This window comes from Cyberlindnera jadinii (assembly GCF_001661405.1).
Source record: "Cyberlindnera jadinii NRRL Y-1542 unplaced genomic scaffold CYBJAscaffold_10, whole genome shotgun sequence".
NCBI classification, from domain to species: Eukaryota; Fungi; Ascomycota; class Saccharomycetes; order Phaffomycetales; family Wickerhamomycetaceae; genus Williopsis; species Williopsis jadinii.
In genome coordinates this window covers 15,224-33,665 of record NW_017963661.1, presented here as the reverse complement: position 1 = coordinate 33,665, position 18,442 = coordinate 15,224, and the positions used below count along the sequence as shown (strand labels likewise).

Genomic DNA, 18,442 nt, shown 5'->3' with positions numbered 1-18,442 from the left:
CTGATATGCACTAGCCTTCGGCTGGTTTGCAACTACATTAAATCCTCACCACCTTATTAAGGGTTGGTGTTCTCCTGATGGCCATTATTGGTGTGGCGCTAGATGATTTTGCTGTATTTGCTATTCGTCTGCTGTGTTGTGAAGTGCTATGAGCCTCTCTCTGCACAATCTTTAGCTCGGCTGTCGAGTTTGAACTTAGGGTGCGGTCTGTCGTTGGACCCTGACGATTCCAACAACCATTTTGTCCATTTGAACAAGACCCGGGTTCCAGGTTCGAAGGGCTCTTTAGAGGTCCGGGAATATATCAAGGATCATTTTGATGAGTTGAACAAGGAAGGGGAAGTGTGGCTGATCGAGGAGGACAACTTTGTCGAAAAGGGTTACAACTTCTCCAACATTGTTGTACAGACTGCTTGTGCGGATGCGAGAGACAAGTTGGTCGTTGCTGCCCATTATGACACCCTAATAAAACCTGAGGGGTTCATAGGTGCCATTGACTCTGCGGTTTCGTGTGGGATCATGCTCGATATCTCTAGAGCCCTCAACGGGCTACTACGATCACACCTTGATGAGATGGATATGGGACTAGCGTTCATATTCTTCGATGGAGAAGAGGCCTTTGAGAAGTGGTCCGCCACTGATTCGATCTATGGTGCTCGTCACCTACACTCTAAGTGGATGAAATCAGCAGAATTGGCTACCATTGACCTTTTCGTCCTGCTTGATCTTTTAGGCGGTGAGCTCAACTACGTTCCAAGCTACTTCCCTCAAACTCACGAGAATTACAACGATATGGCCATTCTGGAAAGAAGGCTTCTGAACGATTTCCCCGAGATAATGAAGAGCCAGAACTTCTTTGCAAACCCATCGGACTACGAAAGGGAGTACTTTGGAATAATTGAAGACGACCATATCCCCTTCCTAAGATCAAGAGTGCCAGTTCTACACCTGATTCCAAGTAGGTTCCCCGAAACATGGCATACAATCAATGACGACTTCCTCCACGTTGATATCAATTCTATCAAGAGGTGGAACTACCTCATGGCGGCCTTCATCATTGAATATCTAGAATTGCCCGTATAAACTAAGACATCACTCTGTGCTAATGTGTACTGAACAGTCAGTGTAGTAAGTCCACGCAGAGTGTAGCAGGAGCCACCGCCCAAGGCTGCGCAACATCCCGCCGCCGCCCCGCCGCGAGAGTTACTGAGACCGCCGCCGCCGTCCTCTCCCTTTTTCCCACATGTTTACCAGGTGAGCCTAACAGGATACGAACACGGCGGCACGAGGTTTTGAACAGGGCGGATCCGTTCAATTGCATAAGAAGTCGATATCAAGGTGTAATTGGGTGCTACACTGGCTCGTTATTGTGTGGTTTGGCTTAGTTTGTACTGGTTTTTTGCCTCTTTGCCTTGTTTTTGCTCATTCCTTAATCTCTGTCGAGACCCTTATCGTTGCTATTGAAGGACTCGTCGTTCCATACAACCCACGATAGTCGCCTTCTGCTGGGCGCTTGCTGCTTTTGAAGTGATCATGAAGCTCCCTAAAGGTGTGCTTGCCGTTGTTCTTGGTATCGCCACGTTATCATTTGCACAGGAGAGCCTGTATGGAAACATCTCTGGTGACCAACTACGTCTGTTGGAGGACGATGATAAATGTCCTCCTTGCTTCAACTGTATGCTGCCTGCGTTTGAATGCAAGCAGTATTCCAAATGTAATGAGTTCAACGGTCAGTGTGAATGTATCTCTGGGTTTGGTGGGCAAGACTGCGTCGAGCCTCTATGTGGGTCCTTGGATGATGATAACTCACAAAGACCGATAAGAGACGGTGACGAATGTACGTGTGAAGACGGCTGGGGAGGCATCAACTGTAACTTGTGTCTTGAAGACTCTGTTTGTGACAAGTTCATGCCCGACGCGTCGATGAAGGGTACGTGCTACAAGAATGGTATGATTGTTAACAAGTTCCACCAGATGTGCGATGTTACAAACAAGAAAATTGTTGAGATCTTGGATGGCAAGAAACCACAGGTAACGTTCAGCTGTGATAAGGAAGATGATGTGTGTAACTTCCAATTCTGGATTGCTCAAAAAGAAAGCTTCTACTGTGAGTTGTCAACATGTGATTTCCAATTTGATCTAAAGACCAATTCGTCACATTACAACTGTAAAGACATTCAGTGCAAATGTGTACCTGGTCGTATGCTCTGTGGTGAATCTGGTTCCATTGACATTTCTGACTTCCTCACGGAGACAATCACCGGACCTGGTGATTTCAGTTGTGATCTTACCAAAAAGAACTGCCGTTTTTCAGAACCAAGCATGAACGATTTGATCTTATCTGTCTTTGGTGACAAATACATCACTCTACACTGTGATTCAGGTGAATGTTTACATTATAGTGAAATCCCTGGTTATAAACTTCCTAAGAAGCCTAAGATTACTTGGGGAATGCTTCTGGGTTCTGTTTCAATCATCGCTGGTGTTGGTGCTGTTATTGCAGCCGGTGCATACTTTATCTCCCAATCACCACTATTTAAGAAATTCGACATTTCGCTAGGTGATGACGGAGATAATGACGATTCAACACTACTTGTGTACACACCAGCTACTTTGACTTTTGAAAACGTTTCTTACTCTGTTGACGGACGTCAAATTTTGAACAAGGTGTCAGGTATTGTTAAGCCAAGGGAGATGTTGGCCATTATGGGTGGATCAGGTGCTGGAAAGACAACGCTGTTAGATATACTGGCACATAAAAAGAAAGGTGGTGTAGTTTCCGGTGACATTAGAGTCAATGGAAACAAAGTTACCCCACATAATTTCAAAAAGATTGTGGGATTCGTTGATCAAGAGGATTACTTGCTCCCTACACTGACAGTCTTTGAAACAGTCCTCAATAGTGCTCTTCTGAGACTGCCAAGGAATATGAGCTTTGCAGCAAAGGAGAGAAGAGTTTACGAAGTTCTACAGGAACTTAGAATTCTTCACATAAAGGATAGAGTAATTGGTTCCGATTTTGAAAGGGGTATTTCTGGTGGTGAAAAGAGAAGAGTTTCGATCGCCTGTGAACTTGTTACTTCACCTTCAATTCTATTCCTTGATGAACCTACATCTGGCTTGGATGCAAATAACGCTAGTAATGTTGTTGAATGTCTCGTTAGATTGTCGAGAGATTATCAAAGAACCTTAATCTTCACCATCCATCAGCCAAGATCCAATATTGTGTCCTTATTTGATAAACTCTTGCTATTGGCTAACGGTCAAATGATTTACTCTGGAGAGATGATCCAATGTAATGAGTTCTTCTACAAAAATGGTTATAAGTGCCATAAAGGTTATAACTTTGCCGATTATTTGATTGACATAACTATGGAAGACAAGAAGACTACCACCACTGCAGCTTCTCAACTACAGATTGCCGGTGTTGATGAAGAGAACCTTGACACAGAAGATGATATCCATGTACCAATGGTTAGAAGCTCTAGTAGCTCGAGTGATATTCAACGCGAATGGGAGCATTTTGCCAGCCACAGAGATGGATTTAAGCAAGATGCATCTGATGAAGTATCGAATATCAAATCAGACCGTAAGATTTATGAGATATTCTACAAGTCAAGTCTGTATGATCTTATGCAAAACGAGATAGATGCTGCTAAAACGGATGCAACTGAGATTGTCTTTAAGGGGAACTATCAAAGGGCATCGTTTGTTTCGCAGCTGGTTATTCTTTCTTCTCGTTCTTTCAAAAATGTTTACAGAAATCCGAAGCTACTGTTGGGCTCGTACGTCTTGGCCCTCTTCATGGGTGTGTTCTGTGGTTTCCTATATTATAACGTTGACAATGACATAAGTGGCTTCCAAAATAGACTTGGGTTATTCTTCTTCTTCTTATCGTTCTTTGGGTTCTCAACGCTGACAGGTTTGCACTCTTTCTCCATAGAGAGAATTATCTTTCTGAAGGAGAGATCTAACAACTATTATCATCCTTTGGCATATTATATGAGCAAGATCATATGTGATGTGATTCCACTTCGAATTTTCCCGCCCATTATGCTGTTGACTGTATCGTATCCATTGATTGGTTTGAACATGCAAGACAATGCGTTTGTGAAGTGCCTCATCATCCTCGTTTTGTTTAACCTGACCGTGTCTGTGGAGATCTTAATCATTGGAATATTGGTGAAAGACTCGAGTAATGCAACCATGGTTGGTGTCTTGACGTTACTCTTCTCCCTGCTTTTCTCTGGTCTCTTCATCAACAGAGAGAGTCTCAAATTTGAATTTTTACAATATCTGAGTATGTTCCACTACGGGTACGAGGCGTTGGCAGTGAACGAGGTGAGAACTTTGACCTTGCGCGAGAAAAAATATGGTTTGTCCATTGAAATTCCAGGTGCTACGATCCTAAGTACTTTTGGATTCAACGTGGGTGCTGTAACCAACGATATAATGGCTCTTCTCTGCTGGTTTGTGTTCTTCCTCGGTGCAGGATATCTCTCATTGCACTACTTTGTCATAGAAAAGAGATGATAAAATGGCAAAAAGTGAGTAACTAATATGGTTCTTAGAGGTATTTAAAACGTAATTCCAAGCAATATTCTCAAATAAGATTTGAAGTAGTAGTTCTGAAGTGGTAGTTCTCATGGGAGTCACCAATCAATACAAAGAAAGAGGGTGCCTGTTATCTGGACCTAATCTAATGTAGAAGTGGGTATATGCACAAATCATCAACAGCGAGGCAAAGGGGGTATTGTGATACAGCTGTTCAGTCCTCAAATGGTGAAAAACTTGTATTGAATCTACAACAAATCAACCTCGACATGATGACGTTTAATTGTCCTCTTGCGACTAAGCACTGGTTGTTTATGGACTGGCAGTTGAAAAAAAAAAATAACGACAACTGCAGGATTCGAACCTGCGCGGGTAAACCCAAAAGATTTCTAATCTTTCGCCTTAACCACTCGGCCAAGTTGCCTTTCTTGGAAGTTTTAAATTTTCGGAGTTGTAATCTTGGTTTCTAATACAAGCCTGTGCAATCAAAGTAATCTCTAAGTGTTAATCGTGAAGTTATTTGTCTTGAATATACTGGAACTGGATAGTCCACACTTGGAGCATGCCTCAATCTTAGGGCCAGTCCATTGGATTGCAACAAAACATCTATCACAACATTGGTTGTGTACTCCCTGGCGGTGTCCAGGTTAAAGGTGACATTTAGTTTCCCAGTACCCTGGTGTGAGTTTATGTACTCATTGGCCAATAAAACTCCACTATTGTCATTGATTCTAGTATCAATCTGTAAATACCACAGCTAGTCCTATATTTGAGGCTGAAAACAACTACATATCCAATTACCATTCTAGCTGTTTTAAGATTTTCACTGCTTAAATTTTCTGATGTAAAATGAACTCATATATTATTCTACACACAACAAACAGAAAATATATTCCAAATAGTAACCAGTTTTCTTAACAATACAGCACTCCAAAACTCCCAATATGAACTAGGAAACACACAACACACCTTTCTTACACCTCTGTTGAGCTCCCTGTAAACACAGTGTCATGGCTCGGAGATGTGTCAACTTACAGCCGAACACCAAACCATCCATACCCTCCCAAACTGCACCACCAAAGAGGAGCTCCTTCCAGAGAACAGCAGCGCTCCCATACACCAAAGGCCTTATTCCACCAAAACCAACACTCACGAGCCAATTCCATCATCAGTTTACCAATATATCCCCAAAGTAACCACCACGGTTGAAAAAATTGCAGGCAAAACCCGTGCAAACGAGCACGTTTCGGAAGTGGTTTCCCATTGCGAAAAGCAAAGAAAAAACACAGGCTGCCCCCGTTAGCGCGCTCGTGTACTTTTCGCTCAGATTTCATGAAATGTCAACAAAATCACGGCCGAGTTTCATCTTCAACCGTTGGGACATAAATACGATTTGGAGCCTCTACGCATTGGACGATTGGCTGTGACGGTATGAATGAAACGAACTTCGCTGGCCAGCGGAATGAGCTGGAGGAGGCGCCGTCGACTCCCTCGGAGAAGCCGCGCTCCAGGTTTGACATCCATTATGACAGTACTCCTCTATCGCAATCCCCTATGCTGAAGATAACTGAAGAGGACATGCCTTCAGACGCTTCGTCGCAGTATGCCAGTCTTGTACCGCCGCCGTCTGCTAGCAAGCGGCACAGCATGTATGGATCACCGACGATCTATGGCTTGGATAACGACTCCTCGTCCTCGCTGTACATCCCCGGTGGAAACGTTCCAGGGAACAGGTCGTCGGTGACGAGCCTGAAGTACGTGCCCCAGATTGGTGCTCCAATGAGGGCCAAGTCTCCCGTGAGAGGCAAGTCGCCAGTAAGAACATCGTCTTCGCCCTCAAGGAGTCGCTCAAAATCACCAATCAAGAAACCGAATGGACCTTTCAACTTCAAATCTACCCAGCTCACTGCGCCAGCGATTTCAAACTCCACAAGAGCCTCACATAGAAAAGGTCATAGGTATAAGCATTCTTCAGTGTCCATGAACCTGTTTCAAGAGCCCAAGCAGAGGGCTCCCCTGAGGATAAACGTGTCCTATCCAATTCCCACGCTGGGTGAATTCTTTGCAAGCTGCTCAGAGAATCAAAAGTTGAAGTTGACTTGGTCTCTATGGCATTTGACATGTTCATTCATTGTATTTCTGACAGGATTCATCTACAGGTTGCACTCCTTCTCAACGCTGAGCCATTTGATCTTTTACGACTCGCTGGGATGTATCATCATAGTGCTTACAGATATCATGAACAACTTTGACGTTTATACGAAGAGTTCCATCAAATTCCCCTTTGGATTGGGTAGGATCCATGTGCTCTTCGCATTTGCCCTATCAGTCTCTCTAATCTTCCTGGGTTGTGACTTAGGAAGCCATTTCATCGAGGAGCTACTTATGGGTATATTTGCAGATCCAGAACACGAGCAACATGGGTCTGGTCATAACCAACATAACACTGAACCCGATCATTCAGAAGTTGGTTACTTGTTATATGAAACATTGTGTTTGCTAACAATCATCATCACGTCAATATCCTCGAAGATTGAAGGATCCATGACCCACACTTCACTGACGGCATTGATGATGCACAGCCCCACACATCTTATAACACTGGTATTTTCAATCTACCTCGCACTGACGCCGATACTCCAAAACGTTCACACAAGTTTTGGCATAGACAACGTTGCAACTCTGGCCATTGCATCGCTAATTATTTATATGGGCTCAAAAGCAGTGAAGTACTTAGGATTTGTCATCTTGTTAAGCTTCCCAAAGAAAGATACGAAAATGCTTGAGCTGAAAGGCGATATCCAAGCCTTAGAGATTTTTAGCTCCAATTACTCTTTGGAGAATGTCATAATATCACAAGTACATATGGACCTTGTTGTGGTTTTGGTGAGTGTTAAGATGGTGGGACGTTCCGATGAGCAAGAAACAGCATTGAGAAACAAAATCGATGAACTTATCAGAAAAACAGTGACATCGAAGACAGTGGAAACTACAATTGATATCGATAGGTTATAAACACTTCATTCACAAAGTAAATATTCATTCTTCTCTCTTAAGTTGGATTCTTTCTCTCTATCGATGCTTCAAACAGTTGAAGACTCACTGCAGTGTCGTTTAAATTTTCAATCGGATTGGAATCCTCAACCATATCGAATGGCTTGATGTTAAACTCATGGAATGAGCACGTAGTCTTGTGATACAGATACAAGTCCAAAACACAGTTAAAATCGTGTAGGTTTTGCTTATTGACCAGTGCAGCCTTTGACTTCCCAGCGTTTGAAGAAATACTTGGAAGATTGATGATAGATACGGGAAGTTTGACGTTGTGTACCTGGCTTGAGTTGATCTCATTGATGCTTGATTTGATCGACAGAATCAGGTCATAAAGTAGATTCTTCAGCTTCAAGTTGCTGGAGACAACGGTCGTGCTCAAAAGGTTAACCAGGTTATTCAAAAAACTCTCCTTTATGGTATTTCTCTCAATAAGGATGTTTATGAGGAAGCCCTTGTGGATGATGATGATTTTTAAAAACAAAGAGATTGCAGAATACAACACTTGAACATCCCTATCACCCTGAGCGATCACTTTATTGAGATGATCAAGTGATACGTCCAAGGAGAACACCAACTCATCAGATAATGTAACATTCTGCGTTCCACTCGAAAGTGCAACTAGCGAATCACTCAAACAAGTGAGATCGAGTCGTTGATCGTTGATATTCACAGAAGGGAAACTTGGAGAGCTTAGGAAGATCATCTCCAAAAAGTGGATAAGCTTGATTTTCAATGGGACATCTAAAAGCTCAAAGATAAAACTCAAAGTCTTTTCTTTCGTTGATCTCAAGATAACAGCCTTTAGAACAGTCACTAAATCATCTTCTGGAATGTTTTGATTCAATTTCAACTTGAACAGTAACTGCATCAATGGGAGGTTGAACCTGTTCTCCCTTTTGATATTTTCAACAAGTCTTGAGGCACAAATATAGTCAATGGCAATATCTTCTGGACGGTTGAAAATGGTCTCATTTAACCATATGATGATCTTATTTTTCAACGCATCATCCTCATTTTCAATAGCAGCAACAACCATTTTCTGATCAGATATCAAAATATCCAAAAACACAGCCAACTGTTCTGACTTATATGTACTCGATGTTGTATTATCCATAATGGTGTTTATGATATCAGCGGAATCTGATTGTATTGATTCCATCTTTATATCTGATTCTGAAAGTGACATCTTGATGAGGTTTATCATTGTCTTTGGATTTTCTCTCTTGAATTGTTCTCGTAAAAGTGAAAGCTTAAAAAAATCATGAGGCTCCGATGGTGTAGATTCCTTGAACAAAAGATCCAAGATGAAGGAAAGATGAATCTGAGAATTGAAGCTTAGAAACGTCTCAAAAATCATCTGAACTGAGACCAGATCGTAAATAATGATATCCCACAGCGGCTCGTACTTCAACAACTCCGTCGAACTGCTGTATGTCTTCTTTATGTGCACGAAGACAATTCTATTGAACTCTGCTGTGTTATGGAATTTCAAAACCTTCATAAGAATGATTATAGCCTTTCCTTTGCTATCACATGAAGTGTTGTTAAACAAACTTCTGATCAAAACTTGGAAGTTGTTATGGAACGAACTTTCTTGGATGAGCTGGTCATATGTTATGCCAAGTTCGGATTCAGAGATAGCCATCATAATAGTGGCCAAATCGTACTCAACACCCTTTTGGTTGATGTTTTTCTCTATATCATCTGAATACTTTGATTTGAAAGATTTGTTGAAAGCTTGCCAAAATTTTATCATTGACGTCGACAGCATCAGTCTATTGGAATTTTGAAGAATTGACAAAACAATATCGTCAATGTTCACAATGAAGGATACCAGTTGTAAATTTGTGAGGATACATTCGGTCAAAAGTAAGAATTCCTCTCTTTCCAGATTTTGGCTATCAAGTGCTTTCACTATGAGTCTTGTGACACTGTTCATATCTCCCAGCGAGAGTAGAGTCTCTAATATTTTCCGTAACTCAGTATACGTTATCAAAGGGAATAGATTTTCCCTCTCCAAGATCTTTGATAAGTACAACTCTGATAACTGCAGCTTAACACCAACAGGCATACTTTTGAGGAAATGCAAGTTCTCCAAAGTCCTATCCGAATTGTCATGGAGAATGGATAGTCCTAGTTTTATCATTTCATCGTAGTCCATTCCTTCTCCGTTAAACTCAGAAAGATTTTTCAAGATCAAAGAAGTTTGAGATCCCTTTTGCGGTTTCAAGTTCATCAATATCGATGCATGTACTTGCTTTTCTAAGTGGTTATCATTTTGATATATCAACCCCGAGCTAATCAAGCGGCGGAGATATATTGGAACTTTGAATACCTTAATCTGGATGAGTTGATTCAATAGTAGGAAAAGGTCATCCAGGATAAGATCTGTAGGGTTCAAAGATAAACTGAATACCGATTCGAGAATTTCCTGTTCAAGTGCTTTCAAAGACACAGAAGGATGTGTTTTAAGCCTTTTGCACAACTCCGTAAACAAATAAACACGAGAAGTTCTGTATCTAAACCTTGTCAATGACCATTGAAGCACTAGTTTAACATTGAACTTCCAGTCGTCTTTCAGTATCAAAGAAATGATATTGTCATAATCAATTTCACCTTCCAATTTATCCAATACAGAAATGACATCTCTAACTTCTCTGTTCTTGTTCAGAGAATAATTTATCATCAAGGATTCATTTCTGTAGTTTATAATGTCAAATTTTTTCTTTGTTTTGGAGTCTGTCAAGTCCAAGATATCACCAATTATCGGTGATAGTTGATCCCAGTTGTTGGGCAAGATAAAGTTATCGATGGATTGTGAGAATGAATTCATCAATAAAAATTTCAGTTCCTTCATTATCTTCGACTTGATGTTATCGTTTAACTGTTGGTCTGTGATGATGATATCCTTTGCCTCCAGCAGGTTTTTGCACGAAGAAACAACACTGTACCGCAGTATGATGGTTTCAGTAATTTCCTTTATGATATAATCAGTCTTGGAGATCTCATTCCAGAACATCTTTATAATTGTCAAAGCCAAGGGCAATTCGTATATCTTGCAAAGTTTGAAGAACTTCAAGATCCAAAATTTGATGCTGTCTTTGTCCACCAAGTTTTCAATGTACAAGTTTGATACAAATCTTAGCAGATAGCTGACATTCGTCTTCCAACTTTCCTTTGCCTGTTGAAACGACTCGAATTTGAGGTAGTCGTGAGACAACTTTTCAATAAATTCCAACACCTGGGTGGTCCATTCTTGCACCCATGTGTATTCGATGTTGGCTCCACCTTTCCTTTTCAGCCCACGTAGCTCGTTTGTACTGACACAGCGAACAAACCAAATGGCCCTTGTTATGGGGATCTTCTTAGAGACACACTGTTCAATCAGCGTTTTGTTTCTAACACCGTGTGGGATAGTCCTAGCCAGCTTCCTCAGGGGGACCTCACTATTAGCAAGATCCTTCAGCCAATTCTCCCTCTTCTGGTCAGTTAAGGTGACCCTTGGAGGTGGCTTATACGTACCAGGCCCAACCCTGTTGTTCCGAGCACGGAGGTCCATCGCCATCAACACGTTCGAGGACAGCGATTCCAGAGAGTTCTTCGACCTGAGCAACTGATGCATGATGTTTCGAGCGGATAGAAGCTCATTGCCAACTTGCGGTGATTCAAAGTACCCTCTTTGCAGATGATCCACGGCAATGTGGTCCTCCTTAATGGTGTGCTTCCAAGGCTGGAAGTCTGGGTACTTATTGATACCGGAGTGTGACCCATCCAATGGATAAACACCTTCTGGCTCCGATAGGTTGTAGCGGTTATTAATCAGCTCATCCCGCGATGATTGTGCCCTCTGGGGCTTTACAGCAGTGGTCTTTGATCCGTACATTGTTAGCCCATTCGATGTAGCGCCAACTGTTTAGTTCCGCCCGTCCACTCCACCTGGGCGCCTTTGTTGATGTTTTGTGTTTTTTTGTGTGCTTGTGCGAAGGATGCGCCTCCACTCCCGCGGTCTTTGAAGCCAAAGCACATACAAACCACACTCAACCAGTGGCTCCACGTTAAAGACGTTACCTACAAAGTGATAAAAAGAGAAATAAATATTAACAATCGGCCTTACATAACCTTTTGCGTATATATACGATAAGCACAGGGAGGAACCAATGGTGTTTCACTGGAGCGTTTCATACGTGCTTAACCTGTTCAAATGCAAATAAACATCAGTTCCGTAGCCTTCCATGGAGATCAACTTTAAGTCACCACCGAAATATCTGGCGTAGAGTCTGCTGAGAGCCAGGCCGTATCCGAAGCCAGCCATTGGGGCTCTGAAATCGGTTTTGTTATAGGTGGGGTCCAAATCCGGGGTTTCCTCCATGGTGGTGTAGAGGTATGTCCATACAAGGGGGACAACACTTCTCTTGATACCACCGCCTTCATCGCTGATCTTGATGGTTATATCTTCAGATCCGTCTGCCACGATCAACTTCACAGGCGGGAATTTGATATCGGATATGTCTTCGATAGGGTTGGCGGATTCCCTGTTACGCTTCAGCTGGGTGTCCACAGTGGCACGTAGCGAGTTCTTCAGCACTTCAAACAGCATATGCATTAGATGACCCGGAATATAGGTGAACGTCAAGTCATCAGGGCAGTACAACTCGACTTCTGGAGCCTCGAAGATCCCATAGTACTCTTCACATATGAAACGCGCATTGTCAATGGCATCACGCGCAAAGTCCTTGACGTTTGTTCTTGTACAAATGACACCAACCCAGTTATCCCTTGCGGGCTCATCATTTATCGCAATGTTCTGCCCGATCAACATGCGTATACCAATCCGAGACATGTAAAATCTATCCAAAAATGACTGTATCGAATGGTCAATGATATCACGTTTGGTGGAATGCTTCCACTCGATGACACCCTGTGCCACTGTTGCCACCGTCGGATCGTGTCTCTTCTTGATTTGTTTCAAGGATTCGGTGACTTGTCTGTTATAGCTGGATTTTTCCTTTAATCTCGGATCAGTGGACTCTGTACTCTGAATGGTTGTCAAATCGTCAAACGATTGCATATACCACTGCTTGACTTTGTTTATGGAATGCATCTCGTTTAGCCCATTTGGCAAATTGTCCAGCTCTTCGATCCGGTGTGCCAGTCTTATGGGAAGCTCCCCCACTATCCATTTGTTTGCTTTGTAAAGGGACTCCTCGGTGCGATGCTGGCCCATCAGCACCAGGTCCTGTAAGGAAATAGCATTCGCAGGCAGCTTTGCCACTTTGGAGATCTGAGATCTCAGTATAGATGCACTCATTTGTCGGTCTAGAGAAGCACACCTGCAACAACACCTGAGTTCGTACGTGTAGGGTGCAGGTATGAAAAAGGACAAAAGTGAAGATGCTTTATTCCATGATCATCTCATACAACGGGCAAAATTCGTCGAAAAACCATACAACTGTGGGACCTTAGTCTGGGGAAAAGGACAAGGAGTTCGGTAAGCACACGAGAAATATCGGACCGAATCGGACGCTGCACAATGGGGGATGGAAAAGTGTGGTCCGTACCATACACGTACGGTTTTCGGCCGGGTGATGTGCCTGTGCCGCAGAGGTGGTGTCTGGATGTTGTTTATGTCTCTTGCTGTGTGCGCCATGAGAAGCCACGTCTTCAATGATTAACTATGGTTTGATGTTACCAATGGCTGGCGCAGGTTCATAGTATAGCAATTGGAGGTGGAGGTTCACATATCTGATATTTAAGCTAGTTCATCCCCCACCAAAAACAACGACAACAGACTGTCACGCAACGAAAATGAGTGTTCTCCGGGGAGTATCGAACCTCTTGGGCGTGCTATACGTTACTGCATGGGTACGTGAGCTCTTGTGATGGTATTAACCATACACGTTACTGACACATCTATAGTGTGTATCTTTCTATCCACCTCTTCTGCTGAATTACAGATTACAATCAACGGAAGGGTTGTCGGTAGACTTCATCTTTCTGAACATGTTGGGTTACATATGTCTTGTGAGTTCGATGTGTCTCATGCTCTTCAACTCTGAAGTGCGCACCTTGTACTACGAACAACATGGATACGAGCCACTCTTAACAAAGATTGACCTGGTCTACTCCGTACATGGGATCTTACTCACGTCGGTATCCATCTCTCAATTGTTCTGTTGGGGGTTTAAATCAAGACCAATTGTCTTGAAGAGAATGACAAAGGTTATCATTACAGTTGTGATCTTATCAATCTTCGCAATGTATTCAAGTATTGGAACTTCACGGATCCATTCGCTCAAGGATTCAACATCAGAGGAAAAATTCACGCTGTTGAGCTTAGCATTGTCACTGTCATATATGAAGATCATCATGAGCCTCATCAAATACTTCCCACAGCTATTGCATAACCATAAGAGGAAATCAGTGCTTGGATTTAGCATGTTGACAATATTCCTGGATTGTACAGGTGGTACTCTTTCCATTGCACAGTTATTTCTAGATGGTTACATAGCGACGGGTAGACTCAGCTGGGATATGATGATTAGTAACGGTGGTAAATTGTGGTTGAGCTTTGTCACTTTATTCTTTGATGGTTGTTTCATCTACCAATGGCTCAAATTTGAAAAATGGGCATACAAAGAACATGAAAAGATATCGGCATGACACTAAAGAAAATTGACTTATATAATATCGTCATTTCCAATGTGCAGTGTAGCATTACTTGATCCACTACGGTTGAGAAATCCCTTCACTTTTGAAAAGAACCCCTCAGATGTAGCTGAAGTCTCAGCGTTGTCAAAGTTCTCTGACTCTAGTAGATCATCCTTAGCTGTTGATGAACTTTCATTTGGTCGTGGAGTTGTAATCAATTCTGGATAGGATAAACCACTCATGGCTGTACGTCCAATTGAATTTGCCCCGAGCTCCCTTTGGATTATACCCTTACCATCAGCTATTAATGTATCTTTCCTGGACTGAACACTTTCATTATGACCCTCTTCGTCATCACTGTCAAATGCATCGAAGTAGTCAAACCACAATTTTTTCTTAATTTTATCAAAGACGTTAAACGATGCAAATAGGATTGGAATGATGATGAGCCTTGGCAAAGTACTGTTAAAGAACCCACCAAGAACGCTCAAGTTGATAGATGCTCCAAGGAAATCGTTGAACACCGAACGAACCCTTTGAGATTGAAGCAAAGTTAAAAAGTTGTAAGACAAGGGAACCGTCAATCTGTTTGAATACATTGTAAAGAACACAACGCTTACTGGATTAGAGTACTTTGGGAAAAGATGGTACACTTTGAAAATCTTGATCCTCGTCAAGGAAATCAATGCACAGAATACCATATATGCCAATACCGTTGATGAAAAGATCAATTTAACAGTTGATGACAATTTCCCAGAGACCAGAATGATATTGATTATGGAGAACCTAGTGGAGTGGAGTAACTCACTTTCAATGACGATGAATGATAACGCAAAGAGCACTAGAGCAAATGCTATTCTCAGGATTGGCAAAGCATAGACGTGGATGGCGTAGTTCACCTTTTCATTTCTTATAATGTTTGTGCCGATTCTGAAACGGAGAGAGCCAGTTGATTTAGAATCAACTATATCTTGTAGTTGAATACACCTTTCCTTTGCCTTTTCAAATTCAAACTGTGCGGATTGGTAGTTTGTCGTCTCTTGTTTCAAAGTTCTTTGAAGCTTTGCCAGAGTTACATGACTTAGTTGTTGAATCGACGTATACTGTGTGCTTCTCACGTGGTTCCCCAAGTTTAGATCTGGTGGAACCTGCTTGGATAACTCTTGGATCTCAAACTTGAACACGCTCTGCTCAATCCCAGGTATTTGTTCACAAGACTTTATGATCGAGCAGATATCCTTGTAGTTATAAGACGAATCGTTCAGTTCATCGTACAGCTTGGGCATTTCAATGTACAGATGGTCCAATTGATGAGCAAGATTCACGTTATTGTTCCATAGTCTCCTTGGGACGCTGATCAAGCCATACGACATCAACCAAAGAGACAACACCAAGGAATAAGTGTGGGACAGCGCAATCAACAAGTCCTTAAAAGACTGGAAGTTGAATCCGTATTGCACAAAGAAGTATATAAGGCCCACACCTCCTATACCTCCAACTATCAGCTGGAACTTGATGTTCGACTTGATAGAATCTTTGAGCTTCGCCATTGGCGTAAACTCACCGGAGCGATAGTACTCCTGTATGAGCGGTAGGAACAACCACATGAGTACGAAGGCGCTCCAGTAGTCCAGCTTCCAAAATATCAGCACGTTCTTAGGCTCAACAAAGAAAACGTTATGTGGCCCGTCACCATCGTCGTTCGAAGATAGAATGTCAATGGGCAATAGGAAGACGATTGATATTGGGATGTATATGGCAAGCACCTCAACGACGGTGAACGCCAGACTCGGCTGTGATCGGAAGGTGATGAAGCTGTTCAACGATGCAATGGCAGCTAGAAGGGACAAGCAGGCAAACAGAACAGTCGGCAAGATCATATCGTTACGTCTCTATTGGTGGGCGGTGTTTGCTGTCTGCCTTGTTTTGTTTTTCGCTTGTGTTGATCTTTGTTGACGTTTTCACGGTTGGCTTGTTAAAGCCGACATCGCCTAACTCCTACGCAACCGTTCAACCGTTGATCTCTACAGAATGGTTAGCACCACCACATCTACGCATTCAGCGATTTTAACGATACTCACAGTCTCAGCTTACCGCGATGAGGGGGGGGGGGGCATCAACCAGTTGGTCAAAGAAAAAGGCTCTTCAAGTGGGTGAGAGAGCGCGCTGTAAATCGCTTCGAACATCCTTAAAAAGGAATGTCGCTGTGAGGCTGCGGGAAGCCAGGGGATGCACAGTCCCAAAAGGGAAAGCGCGCTGTGATTAGTATGATAGAGTCGCCGAGAGTAGCTATCAGGGGAAGTTCCCACTGGTCAATGGGCTAGCTTGGTGTATAAGTTGTGACACATGTAACGATGATCTGTGTATAAATAGCCATCGACTCGTCCCACAAATTTTCAGCGTTGGAGTTGAGGAATCACCCAGCTAGACAGATAGACAAACGCACAAGATGACATTCGAAGATACATGGAAACCAAAGATCGACGCTTACAGAGCCAAGCTTGACGAGGAAGTTGGGCCATATAAGGCATTGGTGGAAGGAATTGACTATTCGAGTGAGAATTTCAATGCCGTTGAAGCGCTGGATACTCTGTTGACCGAGAAGGATAGAGAGATCACCAACTCCACTGCAAAGCAGCTGGTGGCCAAACAGAGGGATGGCACATTGACCGCCGTGGAGATATACAACGCGTTTGCCAAACGTGGTGCCATTGCTCACATCTTCACGAACTGTGCCATGGAGTTGTTCTTCCAGGAAGGGTTGGAAAGAGCTAAGGAGCTGGACAAGTACAGAGAAGACCACAACGGTGAGTTGGTGGGCCCGTTCCACGGATTGCCAATCTCGTTGAAGGAGTTGATGAAGTATGGTGGTAAAGTCACCACAGCCGGCTTCGTCTGTTACCTGGACAATTACATCAGTAACTCGCCAAGGGAAGAATCCGTTTCTATTCAAATCTTGAGGAAGCTAGGTGCTGTTTTCTACATGAGAACTGCCCAACCACAATCCGTTATGCATTTGGACACTGATAATGCCATCACCGGCAGAACTTCAAATCCCTTCAACAGAAAGATTAGTCCTGGTGGCTCCAGTGGTGGTGAGTCGGCTGCGGTGGCAATGGGCTCCTCAGTGTTTGGTATTGGGTCAGACATTGGTGGCTCTATAAGAGTTCCTGCCGCATTTTGTGGGCTGTATGGTATCAGACCAACGACGAAGAGAGTCTCAGGACTCGGTTCCTTATCTGGTGGTGCTGGACAAGAATCCATCTTCTCATCACAAGGCCCATTGACGAGAACCATTGATGATTTGGAGTACTACATGGTTAATTACATCAACATGGGAAAACCATGGGAGTATGACCCAAATACCATTCCACTTGAATGGAAAACGGGTGTCTCATTACCTGAAACAGTGACATATGGAATTTTGTTGACCGATACGCTTGTTGAGCCTTCAGATGCGATCAAAAGAGGATTGGCATACGTCCAGGACAAGTTGAGAGACTATAAGGGCAAAAAGGTCGACGTCAAGGTAATCACCATTGATCACGACCTGATGAAGGAGGCGTTTAAACAGACTTTACAGATCTATGGCACTTCCAAGCCTGTTCACGATAAGCTCTTTGCAATTTCCAATGAACCCTTGCTCCCGTTGACCAAGTTCTTCCTCGGCTTCGCTAACCCAGAGGAGAACGACATCTTGACCAACAACAACATCAAGGAACAGTTCAAGTACTACATGTACTACTTGTTCAAAGACCAGGGGATCGATTTCCTCATTTCACCAACGAACCCAAACGTCGGTGAAGTCCCAAAGAACTTGACCCACTGGAATTATTCCTCCATGTTCAACCTCATAGACTTCCCAAACATCATCTTTAGAACTGGCCTCACATTCGATCCTAAGGTGGACGTGAAGGGCCCTACCAACGTTACTGATTACAACGCCAACGACTACGTCAACGCACCAATTAACTTGCAACTAACTGCTCTGCGTTTCGAAGATGAGAAGCTGGTCGAAGGTGTAAAGCTACTGGATAAGGCATTGGAACTAGCTTAATAGTCTACTTCAACTTACTCGAACACAGCATCCCATCGTACAAACGTTGTAGTCCAATGAATGACGTAATTCCTTATCGACCTAGTCCCGCTGATAAGAGACGTGTGTCCCATAACCAGCAACCTCCCT

General features: G+C 42.9%; 8 protein-coding genes and 1 non-coding gene across 9 annotated transcripts; 5 read left to right on the top strand and 4 right to left on the bottom strand.

Annotated features, from left to right (window-relative positions):
- Nucleotides 1–50: 50 nt before the first annotated feature.
- On the top strand, nucleotides 51–1,111 carry CYBJADRAFT_168416 (uncharacterized protein). The gene has a single exon (XM_020215361.1). It carries the CDS (start codon nucleotides 103–105, stop codon nucleotides 1,081–1,083), a length of 981 nt encoding a protein of 326 aa, XP_020069516.1. The 5' UTR covers nucleotides 51–102; the 3' UTR covers nucleotides 1,084–1,111.
- Nucleotides 1,112–1,281: 170 nt separating this feature from the next.
- On the top strand, nucleotides 1,282–4,608 carry ADP1 (putative ATP-dependent permease ADP1). Its single transcript, XM_020215360.1, has one exon. The coding sequence runs from the start codon at nucleotides 1,534–1,536 to the stop codon at nucleotides 4,531–4,533; it is 3,000 nt and encodes a 999-aa protein (XP_020069515.1). The 5' UTR covers nucleotides 1,282–1,533; the 3' UTR covers nucleotides 4,534–4,608.
- A 289-nt stretch (nucleotides 4,609–4,897) lies between these two features.
- CYBJADRAFT_t122 lies at nucleotides 4,898–4,978 on the bottom strand. Its single transcript has one exon. It is a non-coding gene; the product is annotated as a tRNA-Ser (tRNA).
- Nucleotides 4,979–5,985: 1,007 nt separating this feature from the next.
- Nucleotides 5,986–7,569, top strand: ZRG17 (Zn(2+) transporter ZRG17; the record flags this gene model as incomplete). Its single annotated transcript, XM_020216517.1, has 1 exon — nucleotides 5,986–7,569. The coding sequence occupies one exon, from the start codon at nucleotides 5,986–5,988 to the stop codon at nucleotides 7,567–7,569; it is 1,584 nt and encodes a 527-aa protein (XP_020069514.1).
- On the bottom strand, nucleotides 7,555–11,544 carry SRB8 (Srb8p). Its single transcript, XM_020215359.1, has one exon. The coding sequence runs from the start codon at nucleotides 11,489–11,491 to the stop codon at nucleotides 7,607–7,609; it is 3,885 nt and encodes a 1,294-aa protein (XP_020069513.1). The 5' UTR covers nucleotides 11,492–11,544; the 3' UTR covers nucleotides 7,555–7,606.
- A 154-nt stretch (nucleotides 11,545–11,698) lies between these two features.
- CYBJADRAFT_168412 (PDK/BCKDK family protein kinase) lies at nucleotides 11,699–13,003 on the bottom strand. The gene has a single exon (XM_020215358.1). The coding sequence runs from the start codon at nucleotides 12,914–12,916 to the stop codon at nucleotides 11,774–11,776; it is 1,143 nt and encodes a 380-aa protein (XP_020069512.1). The 5' UTR covers nucleotides 12,917–13,003; the 3' UTR covers nucleotides 11,699–11,773.
- A 309-nt stretch (nucleotides 13,004–13,312) lies between these two features.
- Nucleotides 13,313–14,703, top strand: ERS1 (cystinosin-like protein ERS1). Its single transcript, XM_020213391.1, has 2 exons — nucleotides 13,313–13,470; nucleotides 13,525–14,703. Exons 1-2 carry the CDS (start codon nucleotides 13,414–13,416, stop codon nucleotides 14,266–14,268), a joined length of 801 nt encoding a protein of 266 aa, XP_020069511.1. The 5' UTR covers nucleotides 13,313–13,413; the 3' UTR covers nucleotides 14,269–14,703.
- CYBJADRAFT_15204 (LMBR1 domain-containing protein) lies at nucleotides 14,277–16,361 on the bottom strand. Its single transcript, XM_020213374.1, has 2 exons — nucleotides 16,338–16,361; nucleotides 14,277–16,280 (listed from the first exon to the last, which is right to left on the bottom strand). Exon 2 carries the CDS (start codon nucleotides 16,134–16,136, stop codon nucleotides 14,286–14,288), a length of 1,851 nt encoding a protein of 616 aa, XP_020069510.1. The 5' UTR covers nucleotides 16,137–16,280; nucleotides 16,338–16,361; the 3' UTR covers nucleotides 14,277–14,285.
- A 6-nt stretch (nucleotides 16,362–16,367) lies between these two features.
- Nucleotides 16,368–18,354, top strand: CYBJADRAFT_152648 (amidase). The gene has a single exon (XM_020213390.1). The coding sequence runs from the start codon at nucleotides 16,706–16,708 to the stop codon at nucleotides 18,311–18,313; it is 1,608 nt and encodes a 535-aa protein (XP_020069509.1). The 5' UTR covers nucleotides 16,368–16,705; the 3' UTR covers nucleotides 18,314–18,354.
- The last annotated feature ends 88 nt before the right edge of the window (nucleotides 18,355–18,442 follow it).